This window comes from Zonotrichia albicollis, chromosome Z (genome assembly GCF_047830755.1).
Source record: "Zonotrichia albicollis isolate bZonAlb1 chromosome Z, bZonAlb1.hap1, whole genome shotgun sequence".
NCBI lineage: Eukaryota > Metazoa > Chordata > Aves > Passeriformes > Passerellidae > Zonotrichia > Zonotrichia albicollis.
In genome coordinates this window covers 7,573,904-7,600,798 of record NC_133860.1, presented here as the reverse complement: position 1 = coordinate 7,600,798, position 26,895 = coordinate 7,573,904, and the positions used below count along the sequence as shown (strand labels likewise).

General features: G+C 41.3%; 1 protein-coding gene across 8 annotated transcripts in view; it reads right to left on the bottom strand.

Moving 5' to 3' along the window:
- Positions 1 to 26,895, bottom strand: part of DYM (dymeclin) — a 212,298-nt gene that overhangs the window by 148,594 nt on the left and 36,809 nt on the right. For all 8 annotated transcript variants that reach the window (XM_074532155.1, XM_074532156.1, XM_074532159.1 and 5 more), the window contains 2 exons: positions 21,935 to 22,060; positions 19,451 to 19,593 (listed from right to left, as the gene is read on the bottom strand). In XM_074532155.1, the coding sequence (XP_074388256.1) occupies positions 19,451 to 19,593; positions 21,935 to 22,060 (269 nt within the window). The remainder of the gene's footprint in view (positions 1 to 19,450; positions 19,594 to 21,934; positions 22,061 to 26,895) is intronic.

Here is a 26,895-nt window from a genome sequence, read left to right as displayed (position 1 = left end):
CTCCATCTTACTTCTCTAAACCCCCCTGTACAGAAATCCTAAACCCTGTGTCTCACCCTCTAATTAACTTATCCCTTCACCATTCACCCCGGTGAAACCCTCCTATCCTCATACAGGTGTCGTCTCCTGTGTAGGATCAAAGTCCAGCCACCAGACACTTCTGGAACATTCCAGGACTCCCGAGCCCCCCAAGGGTGGTCTCGGTGACTCAGCACCTCAGTCCTGAGGTGCTGAGATCCCACAATCTCCCACACAGATTTGTCCACAATTCATAATTCAAGTGCTTTAACTATAAAACATTCAGAGGATTCTTCCAGTTTCCAAGTTTTGTATCAAAATGGGATTTATTTTCCCAGTTAGCAGTTTTTTAGCACTTATCCTAAAGATTAAGAAACAGGTAAGAAAATAGGTTCAGCTTATGAATTCCTAAGTGGAAACAAGACAACTTCAAGTCACTACATCAGGGCTTAGAGGGGATGTCTCTGTTAGAGACCCTGAATAGACAGAAAAGCGCCATGACTCCACTGCAGAGAAAGGAGACTACAAAATGTAAAAAGATTAAGTCTTTTCCAAACCAGGAAAAAAAAAGGTATATAAGCTTTGGCAAGGTTCAATGCTAAACCAGACCAAGTTGAGCCAAAAGTAATTTGGGAACAGCCTGCTAAAGGTATAAAAATCAACAGTAAAAGCTTTTCCAAACAATCTGACAGCTCCTCAAAGAGGCCAACAAGCCATAGAAGCCTTTAGGGAGCACTCTGGGAAGGTCAGGGTCTGGCAAATGAACTACTCTGGGTGCATTTCCCAACACTTTCTGCACACTCCATCAACAGATCTGATGCATGACCAGTGAAAGCAACTGCAAAAGCAACACCAACTGCTGCGGTGTCCTCCCTTGGCAACGGGTCCCCTCCAGCAGCTGAGGGCTCTGCAGAAGCCCTGAAGATGAGGGGCTAACGTGTAGATCCCAAAATCAACAGCTGGATGGCTGTGGAAACAGCCAAGAGCTGGTTCTGGGAACAACAGCCAAGGGTTGTTGGTAAGAACAAGCATGAGAAAGACCAGGATGTGGCTGCAGAACAGGCCATTTGGAAGAAGGGCAGCACTTTTCTGGCACAAACCCCCCTTCCCTTCCCTTCCCTTCCCTTCCCTTCCCTTCCCTTCCCTTCCCTTCCCTTCCCTTCCCTTCCCTTCCCTTCCCTTCCCTTCCCTTCCCTTCCCTTCCCTTCCCTTCCCTTCCCTTTTCCCTTCCCTTTTCCCTTCCCTTTTCCCTTCCCTTCCCTTTTCCCTTCCCTTCCCTTTTCCCTTCCCTTCCCTTTTCCCTTCCCTTCCCTTTTCCCTTCCCTTCCCTTTTCCCTTCCCTTCCCTTCCCTTCCCTTCCCTTCCCTTCCCTTCCCTTCCCTTCCCTTTTCCCTTCCCTTCCCTTCCCTTCCCTTCCCTTCCCTTCCCTTCCCTTCCCTTCCCTTCCCTTCCCTTCCCTTCCCTTCCCTTCCCTTCCCTTCCCTTCTCCCTTCCCTTCCCTTCCCTTCCCTTTTCCCTTCCCTTCCCTTCCCTTCCCTTCCCTTCCCTTCCCTTCCCTTCCCTTCCCTTCCCTTCCCTTCCCTTCCCTTCCCTTCCCTTCCCTTCCCTTCCCTTCCCTTCCCTTCCCTCTTTCCTCTCTTTAACCCATCCCCCTCTTTCTCTTCCCTTTCACTATACTCCTTTATCCAAAATCCACCACCATGTGCTCACACTAGGAGGACAGGGACTAACACACCAATTTCCATGCCATGTCTATAATTCATTAGGAAAGCTTCCTAAACTTGTGTAGATTCTCTGACTTTTGTCATTCCTTCTGACCCCAAACATCTGGGTCCTCCCTTCCCCTAAAGCGTCAGACATTGCAGGCCCAACAGGAGGCTGCCTTTGGAGCAACAGCCTTCAAATGAAGGATCAGGATAAATTCAGGGGGAAATTCAGATTTTTTTTAAGAAATGCAGCGTTCTTATATTGTCCCATAAGACTCAATGCCCACATTAAGTCTGAGAATTTCACACCTAAGAATCCTCACCACAGATACAACTAAAGGTAAGCCAAACTTCTCTTGCTCAAGTTTAAGTAATTAATACAAGCATCAGCAGTTGCAGAAACACCTGACTCCTCATTAAGGAATATTCCAATGTAGTTATAGCAATAAAAGCTCCAGTTCTAACTCAAACATCTAAAATCAGCATGAATTTGGGTAAACATGCCTTATGCATCCAAATGGCATCTATGGACTTTCTTAACTAGTTATTAATTATCATCTGAAACAAGCCCAAAAGAAAAAAACAAAACAAAACAAGATACTGCTTAATTAATATACTTTTAAGCAAGCACAGCATCAATTTTTTTGAGGAAAGCATGAGTTAAAGAACTCCAAAATAAATCCAGAGCAAATTGGGAAAAAAAAATGTACAATAGATCAACTATTCTGTTCCAAGCTTTTATTTCCTCCCACACCTCTCACACAGACGTAAGAGTTTAATGATAAAGACACACCCCCCACACACACATGATTGCAATTGATGGATAGTGGACCACTTTTAATTGTAGTTGAAAGAATTTGGCACTCTATCCTACCATAAAATCCCTTCCTACGCTTGTGGAAGGACACAATGACAGCTCCACTACGGACACCATGCTCCATGAAGAATTCTGTCAAGCACAAAACCCATACTAACCAGACAGAACTATATGTTTTAATTTCTACAGTCATTACTTCTTTTCAAAGCATGCCTCCTAAGGCAGAAAAAGTGACAAGACAAAGGGATTGATTTGTACATAAGGTGAAATGATTATTTAGTACTTATTTTCCATCTTTAGTAATTGCATTGTGCTTGTCCCAAGTATGTGCCAAACCACAGTGAAAATCTAATTTAAAATTAATTAACTGGAGAACTCTACATACATGCCGAAGCTAACTTCTACAAAGCTTCTATGCTTTAAAAATTGACTTCTGCAATTTGCAAATATGCCAGTTCTTGACATACCAATAGGATGCTGGAATGACTTAAAAAATTACTCCAAATATTTGAGCATGCCATCAGTTTCAGCAGACTGGTGGTGGCTGTGGTGGGGAGAGAGAGTGCAAAACACAGAAGGGAAAAAAAGATGCTATTAAAAAGACAGGAAGAGAAACACTGTAAGAGTGATTGAGAACACATTATTTTCCAATACACAAACTGCAAAAGCTCATAAGGTTATTTTTTCTTCTTCCAGTGAAAATACTAAGAAGCCAAATGGCAAAGATAAACGTTTTCTATTTAGCAAGGACAAAAATTCCCCAAGTAGCTACATATTATATGACAAATCATTATCCTGACTAGACAAGCTACACAGGATTACATTTAAAACATTTTAGTTGACTACTCAGGAAAATAATTATTAAATTTTACTGCCTATACATTGTTCAAAGTAAGTCTACCTTCTGTTCTAAGAAAACATTTATAAGTCAACAGAGTGCACCAAGGCAACAGGAAAACCATGGAGGAAGAGACAAAAGTAATAGGTAGCTACTTATTTTCTTCCTATCGCTTGATGCACTGAGACAGTAAACTTCCACAGTCCCTTGAGAGCCCATATTAAACATAATGTATTTTCTATTCATAAAGCAGCACCAGCATAAATGGCAAACACACCCAGACCAGCCACACACAATAGCTTTCCCTGCATTTGTTCATTTTAATGCTGCAATTAAATCACTCAGCTCTACCAAGTGCTGTCACCAGGACTTTGTTTTGTGACTGCTACAGCAGTTTAAAATTGTTTGTTTGGGAAAGAGTACAACTTTTGCAAAGCTTCAGAATGTTTTCGAACTTGGGATAGGGAAGGCAAATATATCTCAGAAAAGGAAAAATTTATATAAATCTTCATTAATAAGCAATTTGAACCAATACAGCAATTACAGAAAAAATGCACTGACAGCAGCCACAGCATGTTAAAAGGTTGTAGAAAAATTAAACAGAACATTGGGCAAGAATAGGAACGTGGCTAATGAGCACATTTTCCATCTAGGCTAAGACTATTTCAGGACAGCTCTCTTAATTGCAAAAATGTAAAATGCTACACTTCCAATTGCATAAAGCCTTTACATAACAAGCAGTTCTCTAACCTAGATCACATGTGATTCCTGTCCAAAAACAACAGGGACAACAACCAGAGGCTCTATAGCTTCTGTCCATCTCCCAGGCTGCTTGCACCAAGAAACAACAAACACCACCTCGAGGGTGATGATGTACAGCAAATCCCAAATTTAACTTTTTACAGAAAAGACAGCACTCAAAATCCCTGAACTGAAAAATGGGAGAGGAAGTCAAGGAGGGGGAAAAAGCCTGAAACCACAACAGATTTTTCCATAGCGAAGTCAGATTATCTTTAAGCATGTTGGCAAGCTCCACTCGATGATCACCAAACTATTACTGAGATTGGCTGAAACAGCAGACCTGCCACTAGAACTTGTGTGCAGATCTTACATTTGATTTTAGTAGCAGATGCTCCAGATGCTGTTTGAGAGAAACCTTGGAAGAGCAATGCTGCTTCTGGAAATGCCAACGGAACACCTTGCCACCTCTCACTTCTTGGTCCCAAGACAATTTAAAGAGGTTGACTAGAAGTCATCTCAAAAGCTTTCTCATCACAGTCATCTGATTCATTTAATAAAATAGTTGGCAACAGGAAAGTTCATGAAGAATCACAAGTAAGGTCAGACTTAGTAGCAATGAAGTCCCCTGTTTAGTCACAAAAATGAATGTGTCTGTTTGGTAGAGTCCTAGACTTGCTGTATTGTTTTAAGGATTCTGCTTCATCAGGTGGGCTTTTTAACTCAAAAAAACTACTCCAGATTTCACAGACCATCAAATCACTATGGTTGGAAAGATCTCTAAGGTCAAGTCCAACCATAAATTTGTTGCTATTCATTTTTCTTGAGACTAAATTATTGGATCATTGAGAAAACTTACAAAAAAGTAATTTTCCTGCATGGAGACACAGAGAGAATCATAGAATGGTTTGAGCTGGAAAGGACCTTTAGGATCACTCAGTTCCACCCCCGCCACGGGCAGGGACAGCTGTCATGAGCCTAGATTGCTCCAAGCCCTGTCCAACTTGGTTTTGGACACTTCAAGGGGAGCAGCCATACACTCAGAGTGGCTCACCACAAAGACCAGCAATTCTGTTGAAAGTTAACAGCTTTTAAAGACATAATTTATTTCCAATATCCATAATTTCCACCAAATTAGATTCCTCAGTGAAGAGAGAACTTCCTGGCAAGTCTTGACTACTGTCTGAAAAGCTCTGACGTCCGGCACACACGTTTGGACAGAAGGCTGTGTGTCCATGTCTTGCTCCCCATACGTGATGTGGAAAAGCAGCACTCAGTTCAGCAAGACAAGCAGTGATTTTGCTTCATTCCCAGTGCCTGAAGGGTCTCCTGGGCCAACGAGCCTACACAACTTCAACCACGTACTAATATCAAGAAGTCCAAAATCATTGTTCAAGACACTTGAAATTTCGATTTATCTGACTTTGAGACCACAGGCCAACCAATTACTAGGAAGGGGAACTTTTATTTTTACTTTTTCCTCCAGGACATTGCAGGTGATAAGACTTGTGGGCATCTATTCTACTTCCACTGATCAGCTGTTGGTAATGGATGTCTGGGAACAAGCTCTCCTGCTAGAATTTAGTACGGGTTCCATACTAGGACATAAGGCTTCCAAGAAAACCTTCTGGATGAAGAGAATACATGTGTTTTTAGCACTGTACTTACAGATTTACAACTACCTTTTCCCCATGGAGAGCCTTTCCAAACCAAAGGAAACTTTAATCCATTACACAGTATGGGTGGTGTTTCTGGGTAGATACATGCAGTTATACATATCATTTTTGGACTAGTCACTAGGTCTCTGTCAATCAGAGATGTCACAGGCATTCAAGCTGCTGTGCCTGACTGCCACCACCACCAAGATCATAAACAGTTTACTAATATATCCTAGAAAGTACTCTTTATGCAATTTATTGTAAAACTCATTACATTGTTAAAATTAACAAATACTATTTTATTTTCCAGACATTTTTCTATAGCAGTTGTTCTTTTATCATTTCAGAGGTTCTAAAATGTAAGTTTCCTGTATAGGCAATTTCTCATGAATATCACATCTGGCTTGCCCAAGCACTACAGAAATCCAAGGTAGTTCCAAACACTGTATTTCAAAAATAATTCAATTCCCTGTTGAGTAAAACTGTTTTCTTTTGACTTATTTTGTTCCTCTTGCCACATTTTTCTGTGAAACAACACTTAACACAAAAGACCCAAGTGTCTGTTTTGCTGACCACAGAAATTAAAGTTCTTCATAATGTTATTTAAATAACTAGATATAAAGAAATTCTAAAATTACATATTAAGGTTTTAGTTTTTTCATCTGAAAGATGTCATGTATTTCCTCAGGACTGGAAGTGCTTGGGGACATTTTATTTCAACACTCCCACCAGACATCAATGTGCTCTGCATGTGCTGCACCACATGACATACTGGGTTTGCATCTGGAACGTTGCACCAACGTTTCTCCTTCAAACGGTTAAATATGTTAATTATGCACTTTTCCTAACTGTGGTTTTCTGATTGTTTTCAGCATAAACTGTGTAAAAAGCCCAACACAGTTCACCTAGTATTCTGTGAAAAATCAAATGCTCCTCTGTTGGCTCCATCACTATGAATTCAGAGCATGATCAAGAAGCGTCCCTTCTTTCCCTGGAGCATTTCGCACCACTGCTAAAACTGACAGGTTGAAAGTTCAGGGTCTCATCTGAAGATTTCCTCTGAAGTTACTGGGATTCTGCACAAGCACACAACGTCTCTGTGCATAACCAGACCCCAGAACCACACACTGCAAAGCTATAAATACACATCTTTTGCCACGTAGAGGAACATGAGCACTTTTATACCACACAATCTGCTATCATCATCTCCAAAATAATTCTTTACTTGGGAAGAATTTATGGCCTGTGAGGGTGCTGAGGGCCTGGCCCAGGGTGCCCAGAGCAGCTGTGGCTGCCCCTGGATCCCTGGCAGTGTCCCAGGCCAGGCTGGATGGGGCTGGGAGCAGCCTGGGACAGTGGGAGCTGTCCCTGCCATGGCAGGGGATGGCACTTTAAGGTCCATTACCATGGAAACTACTCTGTGATTCTGTGATTTGATGATTCGTGGCAGTCCTGGGGGCTTGCTCTGTTTCCAAAGAATGGTACAGATCCTGATATGTTTACACAAAGCCTTCAGAAGTATTCAGAGAGTAACGCAAGACCAGCTTATGCACTTAGAAAAAACAGCTCTTTAGACATGCAGCCCCTAGTAAGATTTGTGTTTAAGAGCTTTGCCAGTCCAAAAGAAGTTTGCAAGCCTGATAACTGCAATACAAGACCTTCCTTGAGAACACAGAGAAAAAGAACAACAAAGATGGTTCTCAACAAATTATTCACTTCTCTCTTATTCTACTGGCTAACCTTCTCTCCATTTTTTTTGAATCTAACTACACAAAGCATTGTATTCAGGCAGATATTACATGGGTGGTACAGTGAGAATTAGTTGTGTAAGAGCTATTTCTTGCCTGCGAAGTCCTAGTTCATTTAAGCCCTAATTCAGATCTGCTGAAAACTAGCTTGTTCTAAAGGCTTAAACGAATCTATAAATCCACCTTTCCCCAAAGGTTCAAACCCAGCTGTATGACAGACATCTCAGAATGGTTTGGGTTGGAAGGGACCATGAAGACCAGCTCAGGCCATGCTCCTGACATGTTTTGTGTGAACTAAGACCAACAGGAAAGTGAAAACTCTCAGTTCAGGCTGAGAGTATAGGTCTATGTATTTATCAGCATCAGAGTCTCATACTGCTGAACAAAAATCCAAAATATTAGCTGGAATGCTATGAAATTCAGTCTTTTAACAATTACAAGGAATCTTTCCAGAGTCAGACTCATTCTGAAATTTTTCATTTAGACAGAAAATATTATCCTGTTCCTGACCACAATTCTCTTATGAAACCTAGTTTTAAATTTATTACCTACCCAATTCAGCACAAGAGTGACAAGGTCTTAACTCTGTCATTATTAATATCCACAAAAGGAATACAGGGTTTGGATCCCAGCCAAGGAAAATCTGTCCATTGTACTGCAGCATTTCTACCAGTAATAGTCTACCTCAAACCTCACAAAATGCTGAAAAATGAAGGGGGAAAGAGAGCAGTGTTTGGCACAAACACTGGACAAAATACTATCTAGAAAGACAAATATGAAAGCATTTTTGTTTAATATGCTAAATAAAAATAACGTGTGAGAGCCTATCAGACCAACTTGCTCTCCACTTGGCATAAACAAGCCCCAAACAATAATCTAACAAAGGAAGTCTTTTACATTAACTCTTGGATACACATCCACATCAGGAATGGGTTTGCATCACAACAGCCATTTACATGTAAGCAACAGCTTCATGTCAGCAGCCAGGTCACACCTGGGTTAGAGGTGCCAGTCATCCTCCCACCCACAGCTGCTCCACCTTCCCAGCTCCACACATCCCCATTCTTTGTCTTGCAGGACAGAAACAAAGATGGAAAGGACCAGCAGACAATATGGGACACTCAGGCAACAAGGGATTTGCTTCTGTGCCTGTCCCTCAGCCTCTCATCTATCTAGTCCTTTCCTTTACTTCACACAGCACTTAAGTTTACAGTGTTAGTTTTATTAAACTCCAATATTTGCTAAAAGATAAAATGAATAAAGTTGCATTCCAGCTATGGTGCTGGTAACATTTTTTCCCTCTTGCTCTAGCCCTTCACTCAGTCAGCCTGCACAAAAGCAGCATGTCACTTCAGCCTGAGCCACATCCCCTCATCTGTGACAATCACCACCACCCAGACACTGACAGAGCTTCTCAACAGCACAGCTCTGGGCTTCATATATATTCAAAATCCAAACAGAAATCTAATTGCTTAGAAGCGAGCAAAAATTCACACTTTCCTGTAAGGATGCTAATTGAATTTCCATGTAATGCAGAAAATTTATTTTTCAATAATGGAAATCTATTCTTTTCAACCAGGATGTCTATTCCTAGGTGCCACATTCTTTTCTTGTTAATAGTATTTTTCTTTCCCCAAAGTGAGTCACTCTGGAAAATGCCATTCGCTTAAAAGAGAAAAATTGACAAACAACCCCAACTGTCACAAAAATGAATGTTCATGCTCAGTGCTACAACTACCACATACCAATAACTTAAACCTCAATCACGAAAGTACCAAATTACTCAACAATAGTAACTGGCCTCAGGACAAGGAAATAAAACTTAAATCTGCAACTGTGAAAATAGTTTCTACTAATACACTGCTAAGCACATGATCTGTTTGGCTTTGCTCTGCTTTGGCTGGGAAGTCTTTCGCAGAAAGACGGAAAAAGTTTTTGATGGCTTATTCAAAAGGAAAAATAGCCATTTATCAGGTTATGTAAAAATCTCATACTTGTGTTGGAAACTACAGTTTGGCAGAACACATTCAATTACCACTGGGTCTTCTAGAACATTAGGTAAAAAATAACGATGGTATAATCGCATTAAGGGTTTGTCTTTGTTGGTTTAAGACAAAGATTTTAGTCAAAGGCCTCATTAAATCTTAGATCATTCTGTGCAGAGCTTAGCTCCTCTGTGGGTCTACAAAAACAAGGAAGTACAACTATAATCCATAGAAATAAAAGAAAGATGGAAAGACTTCCAAGTTTTTTATGCTTAAAAGTAGAGGAACATTTTCCCCTTTTGAACAAAAATTATCCATTAGAAACTAATGATCATTAGCTGTGAAAATGAAATTATTTGTGAAATCAGCCCTCAAAATCAAACACTTCACTCCATATAGTCAATACTGCAAGTTTGTGCTCCTAAGAGCATACTCAACGAGGCTCAAGAAAACAAACTCCGAGCCACATGCAGGGGGTGTGTGCTACAACCTCCAGGGAGGTTGTAGAGGTTGTAGCACCTCAAAATTACAAAATACTTTGTAGCCAAGACTGTCACAGTATTTCCTCTTAGCACAGAATGGTTTGGGTTGGAAAAGACCTTAAAGCTCCTCTGGTTTGAGCCCTTTGCATGGGCAGGGACCAAGCTGCTCCAAGCCCTGTCCAGCCTGGCCTTGAACACGTCCAGGGATGGGACTTCTCTTATCCTTCAAAACATTTTTGTCTCACATTCTGCAAATTCAATGTATTCTTTGCATACCAACCACAATAAAAAAATGCAAATAAACCAATTTAAAACAAGGTTGCTTAGGAAAATAAAGGCACAGTTTTATGATCTTTTGAGTTTTATGATTTTATGAGTCAAGGAGCAAAGTTTCTGTACAGAGATCTGCAAGACTGCAATTTGGAAGTGCAAATATACACAGAAATGCACACAGATATTCTCACTACAGATTAAAGAGAGTCAGGTATCCATCTGATTCTGGGTTTTGGTGCTCTTCAAAGATTTGCTTCCACAACACATTTTGTTTTCCTTCATTTCCCTCAGAGATCCAGCAAAAACTACCACAGTCATCTCCAAAAAGCACCGTACTCCTTCACACCATGCACATTCAAAAGCCAGAACAACAATTTCTACTTGCATTAATGACTCGTTTATGGAGGCAGTTAATTACCCATCTCCTTCTGGACAGGTGCTTAGCACTGGCAAGACAGGTACCACTTTCTGCAGGGAATATTCTTGTCTCCTAAGTACTTTTACTAAATCAGAGTTCACCTGCAGGCTCCTTAAGTAAGAATTGTATTTAATTTATATATCTTCACATTTAAGCACTGTAGTTGAGTAGACTGACATCACAAATTAAGGCTTCTCTCCTGACAAAAATATTGAAAGGCAGATGAAACTGTTTCAGAACTTGAACTAATTTGATCATGAAACAGAACTTCCACATCTAAAATGTGCCTCTCCTATCACAAGTCCATTCCATGCTGAACATATTTCATAAACTTCTCTTTAACCTAATACATGTCAAAAAGTCTACCAGACATCAGGAGTTATTTAGTGAATGGGTTAAAATACAGATTTTCCTTGCAGATGCACTAAAAAAAAAATCTATCATCATTTATTTCAGGGAAGGAGCAGAAGCTAAAGGTGAGAAGGAACAGGGAACTAAACAGAAAGCACAGACACCCTTTCCTCTACCCTTGTTTTACCTATAATGTATCAATAATAAAATATATATAAAACCTTTAAAAAATGCAAAATAACATGACAACTTCACAGAACTGGTACTCCAGCAGCCTACTGGAGCAAACAGAACCCCTAGAAAAAGGAGCTAGCTAATCAATATTTCCAGACAGGCAGTGCACAGCATTGCCTTTTCAAGCCTTTAGTCTTTACACACACAACCAATCAAAAAAACCACAAAATTTAACTATTAAAAGGAGTTTCACACGCCAGACAATGTAACTCCCCTGCTCTGTTGAACATGGACAATGGTTAAAATTAGTGATCTGATGTCTGAATACTCCCACTCCAAAATATGGCACAGACATCTGGCAGGACAATGAAAGGGAAACAGTTAATGTGTTATTCAGTAACATGTAATTTATTAACAAAAGCAGCTTCGGATGGATTTAATCCATGAGCAGACCTGAAAAACAATTTTTAAGAAAGAACAATAGAAAGCCAATGAAATTTGTTGGGCTTTATCAATGCTCTTCCATCCTGACTTGCAATGCAGCTCAGTTTCTCCTATCCATCCAATCTGTCCAAGGCACCTGTCAATTATTAGACATCAAATTTAGACCTTTCATAACATGGCATCACTGCATCTGGAAACAAACAGATATCCTTTTTCCTGACCTATCCATTTTCATGAGAAATCATGCAGCTAAACAATGCAGCCTGAGCACTTTAGTGCAGGTGTTGTCAAAATTATGAAGAATAAATCCCTTATGGAGCTGTAAGTTGTAGGTGTTATTTTAACATCCAATATTAGTGCAAAAGAACCTAATACTCTGAGTCATTAATGCCACAAAATCTGCATCTGCCATCCAGAAGGATCTGCCATCAAAAACTTCAAGATCAAAAAACCATTGAATGGTTTGTGTTGAAAGGGAAAAGCTTAAAGTTCATCCCATCCCACCCCTGCCATGGGCAGGGACAGCTCCCACTGTCCCAGGCTGCTCCCAGCCCCATCCAGCCTGGCCTGGGACACTGCCAGGGATCCAGGGGCAGCCACAGCTGCTCTGGGCACCCTGGGCCAGGGCCTGCCCACCCTCCCAGCCAGCAATTCCTCATTCCCAATGGGCCAAAATCTGTCCCTGCCCTCTGGCCCTGGGAGCCATTGCCTGGCTGCTGTCCCTGCCTGCCTTGTCCCCAGGGGCTGTGCAGCTCTCCTGGAGCCCCTGCAGGCCCTGGCAGGGGCTCTCAGGTGTCCCTGGAGCTTCTCTGGTGCAGCTGAGCAGCCCCAGCTGTGCCAGGCTGGCTCCAGAGCAGAGGGGCTCCAGCCCTGGCAGCATCTCCGTGGCCTCCTCTGCACTGGCTGCAGCAGCTCCAGCTCCTTGTGCTGCTGGAGCCAGGGCTGGGGCAGCTCTGCAGGTGGGCTCTCACCTGAGAGGAGTATCTGTTAACACTGTACAAGAAGTGCGGCAGCCCACAGGAAGAAGGTACCAAACCTTTAACTCACAGAGTTTGGACTGTTGCTTAGACAGCATGGATGGTCAAGCATCTTTGTCATTTGAAATATGCTCAAAAATGAACTTGAAAAATACTTTTTAAAGCCTTTTCACATTTATTGCTAAAATAAAGATTAGGTAGGAAATGAACATTCTTGTTGACACTCAATTATAAGGCAAAGAGGTATGGATTTCTTACCATCCACTAGAAAAAATTTATAGGACTTTAAGAAAAAGTCAAACATAACTGCTTTTGCTGCTCAAGTTCATTTTTTTACATAGCTGATTATTGACATTCTTTAATTATAAATACTGTCTATCTCAATTCTATTTCCATAATTCTCTAGAGCAAAGAAGAATTTGGAAAGCAAGAAATACCTGCTTCTCAGCCATATAAAGTTCCTTTTTTCTAGCCCTAATCCTTGCAAAATATCAACTTTTAAAACTTTGTTACAATACATCAGCTTGCTTCTTGGTTTCCTTTAACAAGCAATTTCCCCTAAAGAATTAAAGCAAAACCATTTTTGAGCCAATAGGTTTTCTCTTCTCTTTTATAATGGGTTATTTGAAGCTGCTCAGGTTTTGGAATATCAGGATAAATGTCAGGGAGATAAATCACCAACACACCTCGTGAAACTTGCTGCTGCACTCTCAGTAAACAAGCTGAAGCATATGGTTACAATTAGGGTTTGTATGACCACAGAAATCAGAAGCTCTAGTCATGAACCACAGCCTTGCTGCGCTGTGCACTGATGGTCCCTGCTCCAAACAGCTGACAGAGCGACAGCACAGCTCCCTGCACAACACAAGCCTGGGCAGTGCCAGGAAGACATCACAGAAAAGAGTTTAAAAACGCATAAGCCTCCACAATGTTAAGTATGAAAAATGTTGTCACTGTCACAAGGGTGGAGTGGTGGCAGTCAAGGGTCCCCAGGAGCACCAGCCTGTCCAAAAATAAAAGAAAAATGTACAGTTTCACAGAATATCAGAATGGGTAAAGATGGAAGGGACCACAGTGGATCATCTGGTCCCAGCTCCCTCCAGCAGCAGGGTCATCCCAAAGTAATGGCACAGGATTGTGTTCAGACGGTTTAGAATATCCCCAGCAAGGAAGACTCCACAGCCTCTCTGGTCTGTTTCAGTGCTCAGTCAATGCACAGTGAAGTTCTTCCTCATGTCCAGGTGGATCTTCCTTGGCATCAGCTCCACTGGTGCCATTGCTGGGTCCCACAAAGAGAGTCTGATCCCTGCTCTGACAGCTGCCTACAGATACTGCTAAGTCTCTTCAGAGTCAAAGATTTTTCAGAACTATCAAGCCTAGGAAATGATAGTATAAACTGCTATTCTGGGAAACCATGCTTTGCTGTCACAACTGTCAGTGTATGTGCAAAGAGCAGAGCTCACAGAGCAAAGCCCATGCTACCTGTACAGCTAGTTCTGACTAACAGTGGTTTACTATCAAAATAATGTTGGTGAAGCTAACAGGACTGATCAACAACTTCATGGACTCTCAGGATGGTTTGAATTGAAATGGGACCTTAAAACCATTCCAACCCCCTGCCATGAGCAGGGACAGCTCCCACCATCCCAGGCTGCTCCCAGCCCCATCCAGCCTGGCCTGGGACACTGCCAGGGATCCAGGGGCAGCCACAGCTGCTCTGGGCACCCTGGGCCAGGGCCTGCCCACCCTCCCAGCCAGCAATTCCTCATTCCCAATGGGCCAAAATCTGTCCCTGCCCTCTGGCCCTGGGAGCCATTGCCTGGCTGCTGTCCCTGCCTGCCTTGTCCCCAGGGGCTGTGCAGCTCTCCTGGAGCCCCTGCAGGCCCTGGCAGGGGCTCTGAGGAGCCTTCTTTTGTGCAGGTGAACACCCCCAGCTGCAGAGGCGCTCCAGCCCTTGGAGCATCATTATTTCTTAATTATACTACAATTGTTCTGGTTTCAGATCCTTGTCATTCAAATCCCAAGAGCTTGGTGCAGCTCGGGACAAACGGCACCACAAGTGCTATTGCTGTATTACCATTCTATACTCTCACACCATGCAAATACACAAAGATAAATTAATTACATTACAAGAAACAGAACATACATGGCACAGTGTACATCAGAGAAGTGTCTAAGAGCTTGATAGTGAGTACATCTCCGGTCTGCAGAGATACTTATCAGACACAATATATTTCTGTACCAATGCAATTAAGGCAGAAGGTGAGTTTTTGTCATAAAAACTTGAAAACTCTCAAAGGCGACACTGAGACACTGGTCAGGCAGCATCAACCCCATTTCAAACCAGCTTCTGTGGTCCTTGTAGCACCCAAGCACAGATTTTGGGCAGGATGAAGCTGCTCTGGCACCAGTTTGCTGTGCAGCTCTTGCAGACTGCCCCTGCCACAGCTACACAACCAGAATACTCAACTGTTCTCAAAGCACCTGTGCTTGAACTGCAGCCACACACTTTGCTCTGTGTCAGGCACATTGTCACAGGAACTAAGTGAAAGATTAAAGACGTGGAAACTTCCTCAATCTTCCTATTCAGACAGGGGAAAATATCACAGTTACAGCATCAAGAGCACTTACAGACTGTAAGCAAGAAGGAAAATGAACAGACAGAACGGGAAAAGAAAGCTCAAATGTACATTTCCATTGTGGTGGGCATGAACAGGCAATTAAGCATTGACTAAGCACTAGAGACAGACACCAGACCTGTGACACATCACAAAAAGGATCTGGAAGGTAGAAGCAAGCAGAGTGAAGCATCTGCTAGCAGAAGTAAAGGTTGGTGAAACCATAACAATAGGAAATAACTGACATATTGTTAGTATCTTTTTGTGTCTCTCTACTTTGATATGTTTTAATGTAGATATTACAAATCAGGCTACACAAAATTGAAGAGGAAAAAGATAGTAACATAAAACACTAAATATTAATAAACAGTTTTCTTGTAAAGTTAAAAACTACCATTCAAATGCTTCTATTAACCAGAGAGCAGCACCAAAAAAAAATAGAATAAGCTATAGTGTATATAAATCACAGATATACAACGGAGGTCTGACACCTTCAGGTACCCTAATGCTGAACAGTACAGTGCAGAGTAAAGCATATACTTGCCTGATATAACATCATCAATGGCCAGGAATATTTCTCTAGCTCCAACCAAAGTATACAGACATGAGAAAACAAGCCATCAGTGATCACTACACACTGAATTCTGCAATTTCTATTAATGCTACAACAGTGCATTTGTGTGGCAGATTAGTTATGATGATGACTTGGGTGATTAATGAAGCTCAATCCGGTCAGTGACTCTGCTTGAGCTCCTTACAGATACAGCATTGTACCCCTCACATCCATAAACACCCCAACAGCACAAACCAAGTCAATAAGATCCCACTGTTGCAGCAACTCCTCACTTCTGCCAGATGCATTAGTGTCTGGAGTTGTTTTTAATAGCAAAGTATAAACTGGATCAACTATTTCAAAGGGAACCATCTAAATTGACTTATTTTTCAACAGTCTTGAGTAGCACTATCATTTCCCTGTCTTAGCACATCATCTGCTTGGCAGTTCCTCACTCTAACAAGGATTCTATTTTGCAAGCAATAAAATGACTAATTTAAAAAAAAATATTGCTTGTCCACAAAAAGTTGTCTCAACTTAGTTGACTGTAGACTATGAATTGGCAAATGTTAAGAAATCTCAACAAAAAAGAAGCGGGAACTTAGAGCCAGCAAAAAAACTTGGGTTTGAGGGTAAGTTGGTTCAATGTGCTTTGTGAACCAAGAATAATTAATTTCTGGTTTCCAATAAATGAGTTTCTAATATCTAAATTCTACTGCCATGGATATTAATGTCATTTATGCTTCACAACACTGCCCCAGATCTAGCAGCCCTTTACAATTACTGTGCACACCTACTGAAAGACCACAAAGACAAAGCAAAGTTGACTCAGTAGAGAAAAATCTCCTTTATGAAGTCACAAAAATAAATACCATTATTTTTCCCCTCCTTCCAAAACCACCATTGTTTCTTTAATTATTGGAGCATAACAGAATTGGCAGGACAATCCAATCCAGGTATTTTATATCCAGGACAGAAAAAGGTCCTTGCACAGAGGTAACCTGGATCCAGACAGAGGCCAAACCCAGAAGTAATTGGTGTGAGGATGCTGGTTGTGTGGTTTCAGAGTTAAGGAAGCTCAGGAGAGGAAGAAAAACAGGCTACAAAGGATGAGAAGCAGGAGAAGGTTAACTGTGGGAAAGGGTAAAATTCTACTCATATCGTGTATAATTATCACTCCTGCTGAATCACAAGGAAGGAAAAGGAGGGTGGATCTAAAATACGGTGCTTGTAAGAGTTTGTTGATCTCCTGCTGCAGTGCAAGTGACTACAAAATAAGAGTAACATTATACATGATAATTTAGATGACTGTGGTATCAAGTAAAATAATTAACATGTACAATAATTATTTTAGGCCTCGAAAAGTCATATTAAAAATACTTTTGTTTAAACCAGGTTCCTATCTCCTTTCATCCTAAATAGATTGTATTTAGACTATTTCAGTAAAATTACTTTAAGCATTACGTGGTATTTAAAAGGCACTGAGCAACACAGAAGTGAGTTTTCAATTCCTCCATTCTTTCAATTTCTATCATGTAAAGATTACAAAACACAAAAAAGTAATGCAATGCAGAAATCACATCAAAGTTTTCCACAGGTGTCTATTGCTCAAAATTCCCTTTTGCTCCCTAACAGATTGTCACCTTGTATTGCTGCATCTTCATTTGTGCTGTGCTCTACCCATGTACCTGAGGCTACATGAATCAAAGTATTGATTTGATAAGAGTTAATTCAGAGATAAGACAGGTAAATATGCCATTTACTCTACAATCCTACTGTGCCCACGTTTCACCTATAGTCCAACATCATATACAGGCAAATATTTTTTTAAAAATCTCAAGCAACTGTCTGGGCATGGACAGAAAAAAACATTTCTGTTTTTTAACAGGATGTGGTACTCCTTTTTTCCCTTTTCCCAGGCAGGAAATTAGAAACCTCTTTAAAAAGGCTCCTCTTCTTAAAGCTTTAAATGAAGACACTTAATTTGCCGGGCTAAGAGATGGCACTTCAGGTACTCATGAAAGAAGCAAGAAAACAAGCGTAGGCGTATGCCAAGGTAGTTGCTAAGGGAATGGTTCAAGAGGAGTGAAGGAGGTGGGAGTGTAGGAAGAGACAAGAACAGATGTAGGCTGAAATCTTAAGAGTTTGCATTAAGAAATGGAAACTTAATATACAACGGGTAAAAAGTCACAGGGGATATCATGTAAGAAGTGTTACAGAGGGAGGCTCGAGTGGTGGCAATATGGATGCATTTACAAATCAGTCAAGTAACCAGAAGAGGGGAAGAAGTGTTTTGCCTGTGGCAGCACTGACACAGAAAGACACTGGAGAGATCAGAATTAATAATAACATAAATAACAGCAACTACTCCGGTAATACTACGTGCCAAAACATGCAGCAAAAACTGAAAAACTACAATCCAGATACTGAAAACTGTTTCAGAAAAACACGTTAAGGGCAATTTCTCCTTGCAACTGAAACGAAGGAAAAGAATATAGCTGATGGGACTCTCGAATAAAGCACTGCAAGGAACAATTTGATTAAACCTGGCGTGCGTGTAAGTGAATCGCAAAGCAAGCCACGGCTCTGCGCTGGGTTTGGGTGAGCGACACGAGGCAGGCGCGGCTCCGGAGCGCGGACGGGGCTGAGCGCAGCAGCCGCGGGCTGTTGCTGCCGCCCTGAGGAGGGACGCGGGCACTGCCTCCGAGCGCAAGGTCTGGCAGACCCCTTGCGGCCTGAACTTCAATATTCCCTCAGGAGGCTGCCAGTGAATTGATTTCACAAAAGAGCTAAATAAATAGTATCGGTTTTAACAGCAACTGACTTGCAAAGTGTTCTCTAGTTTAGCGGGGAGAAAGAAAATAATATCTACCTTTGCTGTTAGCACTGTATTATGTTTTATTCTCATTCAGTGGAAAAGAAAAAAACCTCTAGGACAGATTTTTATATACCAGTAAAACACATCTGGTGTGGGGAAGGGAGCAGCCACCAAACAAAACAGAGTGTATAGTGTAACAAAAATGAGAAACCTTCTTCTGAACAACAAATGGCATCAAGTCTTTGCTATTCTTCAGGCAGTATTTCTCTACAGCAAACAGTCTGGAAAAGGTCAGAATCTAGTCATACTTATCAGGAAAAAACATTAGTCAACTTACTGGGAAAGGCACAGTATGTTACAAAAATTCCTATCTAGGTTGCTCCCTCACATCAAAGAGCCCTCCTTGGAGGGACCCCTTGGGACCACCTAACCCAACCTTTTGCTCCAGCAGAGCCACAGAGCAGGTCACCAGATGCACAGAGTAATTGTAAAGAATAAAATGTGCACGTAAAACTATTTCTTGCAACACTTTAAGTAACTTGAAGTATGTGATTCATCAAATAGGGCACTACTTGGTTGGTTGAGGGCTTTTTAAAGTGTGAGTAAAAAAACCCAGGGGCTAGGTGATACTTTTACCATCTGCTGTCCTGCAGGTATAATTGCTTCAGATTCTAACACATCTCAAGATGGGCCACGCAGGCCTGTGGACAGCTTTTCTACACTGGTATCACTTGCTGAAAAAGAAATGGGCTACAGGTGTGTCTGCAAGAGAGGGCACACAGAAGGCAATACTTCATATGGTCTGAAATACAATTTATAGAAAATCAGACTCACTTGCCACCCCAGATGCAATTCCATAGAGCAGTCCTCCTCCATCTGTTTGCTGCTGAAAGACGTGCGTCCCTGGAGGAGGGCTTCTCTCTTGTCTAATGAAATTATACAGCAAAGTTTTCACAAGTCTGCTGGTGTATGGGAGACTGGAAAGGAAAAAAAAAATTAGTTGACTCACAACTCACAAAATTTGGCACAACAAAGTCCAGGTAGGGTGCAAATGCTAGTGTTTGGCATTAAAGATGGTCAGTAACTCTCCCAATGCTGACAAGACTGGAAAGGAAAAGAACACCAAGGTCTTGCCCATGCAAAGCTGACCAGACTTCACCAAGGGTCTGAAGGAGCATTTTCCACAGCAGGATCATGAAAACTGCCTTCTGGGTTTTGTTTTTTAAGTACTACTTTTAAATAAACCATTTAGTTTGCACTGTATTCGCTTACCTCAAGACATAACTGGAAAAGAATTTATGCAATGGGAAGGAACGCTGTATTTTTTCAGTTTTCACTCCATGCTCTAGTAACACAGAAGAGGTACCAACAGCATCTTTCCACACCCACAATATTTTTGCTTGTGTGTGCAGCTCAGAACCAATCTTAAACATCTTTTCATACCTCAAAGATTCTATAACTCTAGGAATTTGCAAAGACCAATGAAACAACCAACCTCACATCAATGAATCTGAAAAATGCCAGTAGAATTTGTTGGGTTTAACAAGAAGGTTACAGCATTTCCAGAATGGAGTAGCATTTCCAAAACAGCAAACAGCTGACTCCAATTCCCATCTGATTTAGAACTGAAAAGAAGCAGCTCTGTTAGGATGGACTGTCTGACCATCTGTAGAATCCGAGAAGGTGAGGAGCTAATGTTCATGTCCCAAACACCAACAGCTTGGGCATGGTGTGGAGCCAACCAAGGGTTTTTGGGAATTACAAGCAAGCACTTGGTAGAAACACACCAGAGGAAGTCCAGGATGTGGCTGGAGAAGGGGCCATGTGGGAGCAGGGCAGCATTCTAGGGACAAACCTCCTGGTTGTGGCTCCTGCAGGAAAGCACAGCCTGGCACAGGGACAGGGCCAGAAGGGCCGGGCACTGCAGGGGGAACTCTGAGCCCATCCAAGGGCCCAAAGCCCCAAACCGTTTCCAGAAAGGCCTGAAGGAACCACTGTGAATGAGAACTGACTTGCACAAAAAGTGGGAAACTTCTCCCCAGGGAGTGGAAGATTTAAATGTGCCCCACAAAGCCCAGGGCCCCAGGATATCCCATCAGCTGGATCCACATTGGAGTCAGGACTGGTGATCTCTCTTGTTTTCTTCCTTTCTCTCTCCCCTTCTTTGATCCAGCCTCTCTCTCTCTGTGTCCCTTTCTTTCTCCTTTTACAGCACCCCCCCACCTTCATCCAAACCCCACTCCGCTTACACTGGAATATCAGGGACAAACACTGTTTTCCATGCCAAGTGTGTAATTTACTAATAAAATTTGGCAGATCCTCTGACTTTTGTCATTCCTTTTGATCATGAACATCTACAAACCCTGGGTGCTTCCCTCTCCTTAGGGGTGGGATGTCAAACCAGTATCACTCCACTGCTCACATTGCTCTCGATTCCCAGCCACCAAATTCCTACATCTCTGTCCAGAGGTCAGGCTCCTCCTACTCCCAAATCAGACCTCTTAGATCACATACTAAGTCTTCCCCCAAACACTGCCCATTTTCTCCCAAACCCTTGATTCCTTCCATCCAGAGACTGAAGTAGCAGGATACCCCACACACCCTGAGGCTCAGGCCCTATCCTGCTGATGTTTCAGGCTGAAGTCTGCCCAGTGCTCCAAGCTGAGCCTCACTCCTTCCCCTGCATGTCACAGTAGTATCTGTCTCTTACACCTAGTAGAAACTTCAGGAAACCAGAGAATAAATACATTTATGAGAAATCTGCCCACATGGGACTTGAAATTGAAAGAGAATGAATGGGAGCCTGACTAAAATGCACGTAAGCCACCGTGCATTTGAACACAACCACCAACTTGCCAGAGCAAGTGGTATTACTCACACAACCAAGTCTACCCCCAGCTAAGTGCTCCCTTCAGCTCAGCCCAGCATGGGTACTCATCTTTCCAAGGACTGCTGCTTATCAGGACGGCAAGAATGCCCTAGCATTTCTGAGGGACCCGAGTTCTCCAGGCTGCAGTGCTACAAGATTCATTGTTCAATCAAAAAACCATCCTGAAAACTAAATACTGTTTAAAGTTAATGAAACTAACCTCAAAATATAAAAGCTATTTCCAAATTAGTTTTACTGAAGTCTGGGCTGTGAGATTTCCACCCAAATCCCTCCAAGAGCCTTTAGAGATGTTTGCTTTTGTGATCTCTTTTCTTTTGAGCAGAACAAATTTTCTATCAAGATAATATTTTGCTGCCTTCTGTTTTCAGGTACAAACAACCTAAAAGAATTTTCTTTGCCCTTAGGCAGCACCCCAGAGCAGGACCTACCATCGACCATGCATCAGGTATCTGTGAATGATGCTCTCTCGCAGGATCTCTTTGTGGAATAATTGGCAGGAGAGGAACACAATGAGAGTTGTCACGGCTTCCAAGGAAATGCTGTATGTAATATCTCTGCAGAATAAAGGGAAAATTACAGAGATTAATCTACTGGGTTGTTTACAGGCTGATTTCCAAGAATACTTGGTAGCTTCACCTGAAGTTATACACTGTGTAGCACAGAGAGATTCAACTGGGAACATGTAAACAACAAATTCAAGAAACTCAGAATCCTTTCATACCAAAAATGGATGTTTTTCTTAGAAATAAGCAATCTTTTCAGACACCAAAGGACAAAACAATGTAAAAAGAGGTATTGCTCATGGCATTCAAGTTGCAATTGATAGACTGACTATACTTCTTCCTCAAAATACTAAGAATCTCTCAAAAGTGTGTCCTTTGTACTATTAAACAAAATTGTCACAAAGCCATCATCCTAAGTGAGGGAATGAATGTCCAGCTAGCCCAACACGGCTCCATCTGCCAAGAAAACTGGATCCCTATAAGAAGATTGTTATCTACAAATGCCAGCTCAAGTGTACAAAATGCTCAGGGCACCAGGACACATTGCTCAGTTTTAAACGGTATTTTTGAGGTAACAGGGAAGTAGAAAATTTCAAAGTATTACAAGGTATTCAAGACAATCACAAAGAATGAGCTGCAATGCTTAAATACAGACACCAGACAGTTCAGCACAGTTCATTTAGCCCAGGTTCATTAGGAAAGGCTGTGCAGCAAAACAGATGACAGACACACTATTAAAAGTATCTTGTGCTTTCTCCTTCCACCTCTGCCTACAATGACCTTGTTACAAATCTGGTTTTTAAAACGGAGAGAAAAACGGCATTTGCCTCCTAAATCAGTAACAAATTGCAGACTGCAAGAAACTTTTTAAAACGCAATGAACTAACTTGGACATGAACCAGTATCATTCCTACTTTCAACCAAAGACCATTTTTATGTCCCCCAAAATGAGGTACTTCATTTGGTGCAACAGCACCACCCTGCAGTTCACCAGAAATATTGTTATCAAGTGTTGTTATTGTTACCGCAAGTTCTTTTAATGCTTCTCCCACTATTTAATTTCCACAGTATGCTTCACAATCCAGTATTGCTAAGTTACAATGGTTTCCCTGCAACACTTATCAAGGTTTTCTGACCTGGGACCTACTGAAAATTCAAAATCTGTTTATTATTGTCAAATGCAAATATTTAACAGTACCTCTATTTAAAAAAGTCAAAACACCAAAGAACAAATCAGCATCTATGTTATTTAATCAGTGGTGCTAAATTTTTCTTTGTTACAATGTCACCTTCCAAAAATTTTATTCTCAACAGTTAGAACAGGTATAAGCATAAAACTAAGTGCACTTTCAAACAATGATGATTTGAAAACTACAGTGCAATCTCCCGAAACAAAACAAATTGACCCCAGGAAGGACTAGATTTTCATTAGTCTCAGGATCAGAGCTGGTGTGGTCCTCACTAAAACACACAGCATTTTATTTAGAAGAAATCAGTCTAATTTTTAACACAACCAAATAGCTTAATATTCTCAAGCGTGCTGCCAGATATACTGCAAACAACACGCATTACTGACAAGTGTGAAAACAAGAATTTCATGCATCACAATGCACAGACAGCTTAAGTTAAGCTCTTCTGCAGCAGCTCCAGGCCAGAGTTTCTCCAGAGTGCAGTTATTTACTCAAAGCCAACAGCAAACTGGAATCACAATTTCCTGGATCACAATCCACAGAACTGCACCACCTCTCATACAAAAATGTTTTTAAAAATGAAGGTTGTGCATATTCACTGCCTTTTATTTTCTCTCACTTCATTTGAGTATTTGAACCCCAAACATTTGAAGTTATGGGTTGGGAAAGGACATACTGCCTAAGTAACATTTTCCTGAAAATCATGATGTCCTTTTGAATTACTTTTGCTCTCTGCAAGTTACCTGACTTTTTGCCCACTCCTGAGGAAGTTCGCCAGTGTAAATGCTGATAATTAGATCAGGCCAGAGGTTACACTCTGATCTGGTTCCACTGCAAATTCATCTGAGCCAGAAGCAAGGCTGCACTCGGAACAGTGCCCGCTCCCTCTCCGAGCCAGAGGAGCTGTGCAATCCGCCACCCACACGCATCCCAAAGAAGACTTAAATACATACATAACATCAAATTATCAAAGGCTCAGCCACCAGCAACAAAAAAAAAAAAAAAAAAAAGAGAAAAAAGAGAAATGTTTTTCTATCAAAATAAAAGCAACAGTTTGGGAAAATACTTTTTTGATATTACAAGAAAAACATTCAGAAACTTATCATTATGACATCGGCTGAGAATACAAGAACAATGTCTCCTACCCCAAGGTGATGAATGAAAAGGGTAACAACTTCATGACATACTACAGCATGCACTGGGTCACTATTCAGAGAGGAAACAAATTTTGGGGTCTAGTATACTTTTTCTCCATTTCAATCATTCATTAATTTATTTTTATTATAACCCACACAAGTGGAATAGCAAATTTGAGGAAACATTACAAAATAATTTTCTGTTTTGACAAGAATCAGCATAAAAAATAAACTAAGAGATTACTGCACTTTATAAAGGAAAAAAAAAAATCTGCTTTCAATATTCTTATATAACTCACGACAGAAAAATACCAGAAAGGTAAATTCAAGCAGTCCCACTTGGTGAGTTGCTCTCATTTTCTCTAAGTTCAAAACCCAGACAGGGCACATTTAACTGTAGAAACACTCCACTCAAACCTGTGGAATCTGTTCAAATTAAATCTGCTCTGACATAAACACAAACAGGGTCCTGATATCTGGGGTAACCCCTCAGGTCCAGTCACCCTTAATTTATCAGCACAATGATAAAGCCTCAGAGCAAAATTATTTTCTCCACCAAGGGTCAAATGTATGGTTTTCTGAAACTCAGGCATTTCTAAAGGATCACAAGAACTATCAGGAACTTCTTTCAACTTCAAAGAACACATTGTTTATTTATATTGAGAGACTATATAATAGGAGGACTTGGTTTTGATTTTTTTTTTATTTTATTCAAAGCTATCAGTCATATAGAATGACTTTACATGGAATTTATGCTGATCTTCAACTTCCCCTGGAAACTGTTTGCTTGCAGTTAAGGAGGAAACCAGAAATAATGAACTCATGTATCAATTACATGTCAAAATTATTTAGCTACTTCTTTCAGAAAGCTAGAATAGCTACATGTCGTTTTGAGCTTCTGTGGCATTTTGTGGCATTCTCAAGTGTCTTGCAAAACAAATAAAAAAATCTACAGATAGAGCTCACACTCTATGCAAATGGAGATCACAAAGCAATGTAACAAAACATGCAGAGGTCTTTTCTTTCTCTTGTTTTGGATTTTCTCTTTTGGGGATTCATGAGTTATTCTCAATTTTTTTCCACTTATTTTCTCCTTCCCCTTTCCAAAGGGAGATATATTCCCATACCAGGTAGGTAAGTTAGCAGATACTCCAGGTCTGTCTCTCAAAAGACATCTCGAGTCTTTCACATGGAGAGAATCTGAGACAGACTGAGGTCCAGAACTCACAGCAATCGTTTCTCTCCCTTATCCCAGGCAGCTGTCCTCCTGGAACACCCCATGCCTGGAATGCCCTCCTGGTACCACCCCTGGCATGCAGTGACATCCTGGGACTGGATGGAGCAGGCCCAGGTTCTCCCATGAGACACCTGAGCTAAAACTGATTTCTGGCAACAAACCTGATACATAAACATGTACTCTCTGAAGAAAATACAGATCATGTCATATCTATCCGAGATTATGTTAAATAATGAATTCTTCATAGAATGAGGAACTCCAAAATGCAAGATTCCCCAATACCAGCATAACAAATCTGTGTATTTAACAGGTGTTTGGTGTCTACATTTCAATGAAAAACTGATACATCAATGGATTCCATCCAAAAGCAAATGATGCCAGATCATTTCAATTAAATTTTTTTAATTAAACGACTACAGAGCTGTATGATTTATAATCATAAATAAATCAGTAACCATTAGATAACAACTTATTAAATCAAAAGACAAAAATTAGAATAACAGAATGGTTTGAGTTGGGAGGCACCTGGAAGCTCATCCAGTCCCATTCCCTGCCATGGGCAGGGACACCTTCCACTATCCCATCGTGCTCCAACCTGGCCTTGGACACTTCCAGGGATGGAAAGTCCACGGCCTCTAAGAAATAAATTCTACTGAGTCAGACCACATTCCATTTTAATCTGTGTTGTCAGGTAGGTAACAGAGATCCTGGGCTCCTCTGGGACCTCTACAGCTGCTTTAAAGCAGCACTGCATTTAGACATACAGTAGTACTTCTTTAGAGAAATTGGTGCAGTACCTAATTCTTCCAACACGTGGATTGGAGAGAGTATCACTTCTCTTCTGGTCTTCAACCAAGAACATACATTTTTAAAAAACTATGATCCTGTTAAAACCACAACTCCTCAGTATCCTGGCATCTGCTTTATCCATTCAAAACCATGTGGATGACCTCCTATCAGCATCACCTACCAAGAACTTCAACAATCTACCTATGTGTCACCATCCTGCTGCTGCTGGCTTCTCTCCAAGGCCAAGCACTGCTCACAAGTGCTTTCTATGCTCCCAGTCATTCAGCTTTGTTCCCTGCCTGTGAGAGAGAGGTCTGTGACAGAGGAACCGAGGTGAAGCACAGAGGCACCATAGAGGAAAATCTCAGTTACAAACTCCAATTAACACTCTGAAGGCACATGCTGTTGTAAACACTTTAATTACTCCGTGAAAAGGAGCTGTTTCTATATCAGCACACAGAGGCTGGGAGCTCATAAATTATTTCACACCTACAGAGCAAACAGCCTGAACAGTCAGAAACCAAACTCCAAATT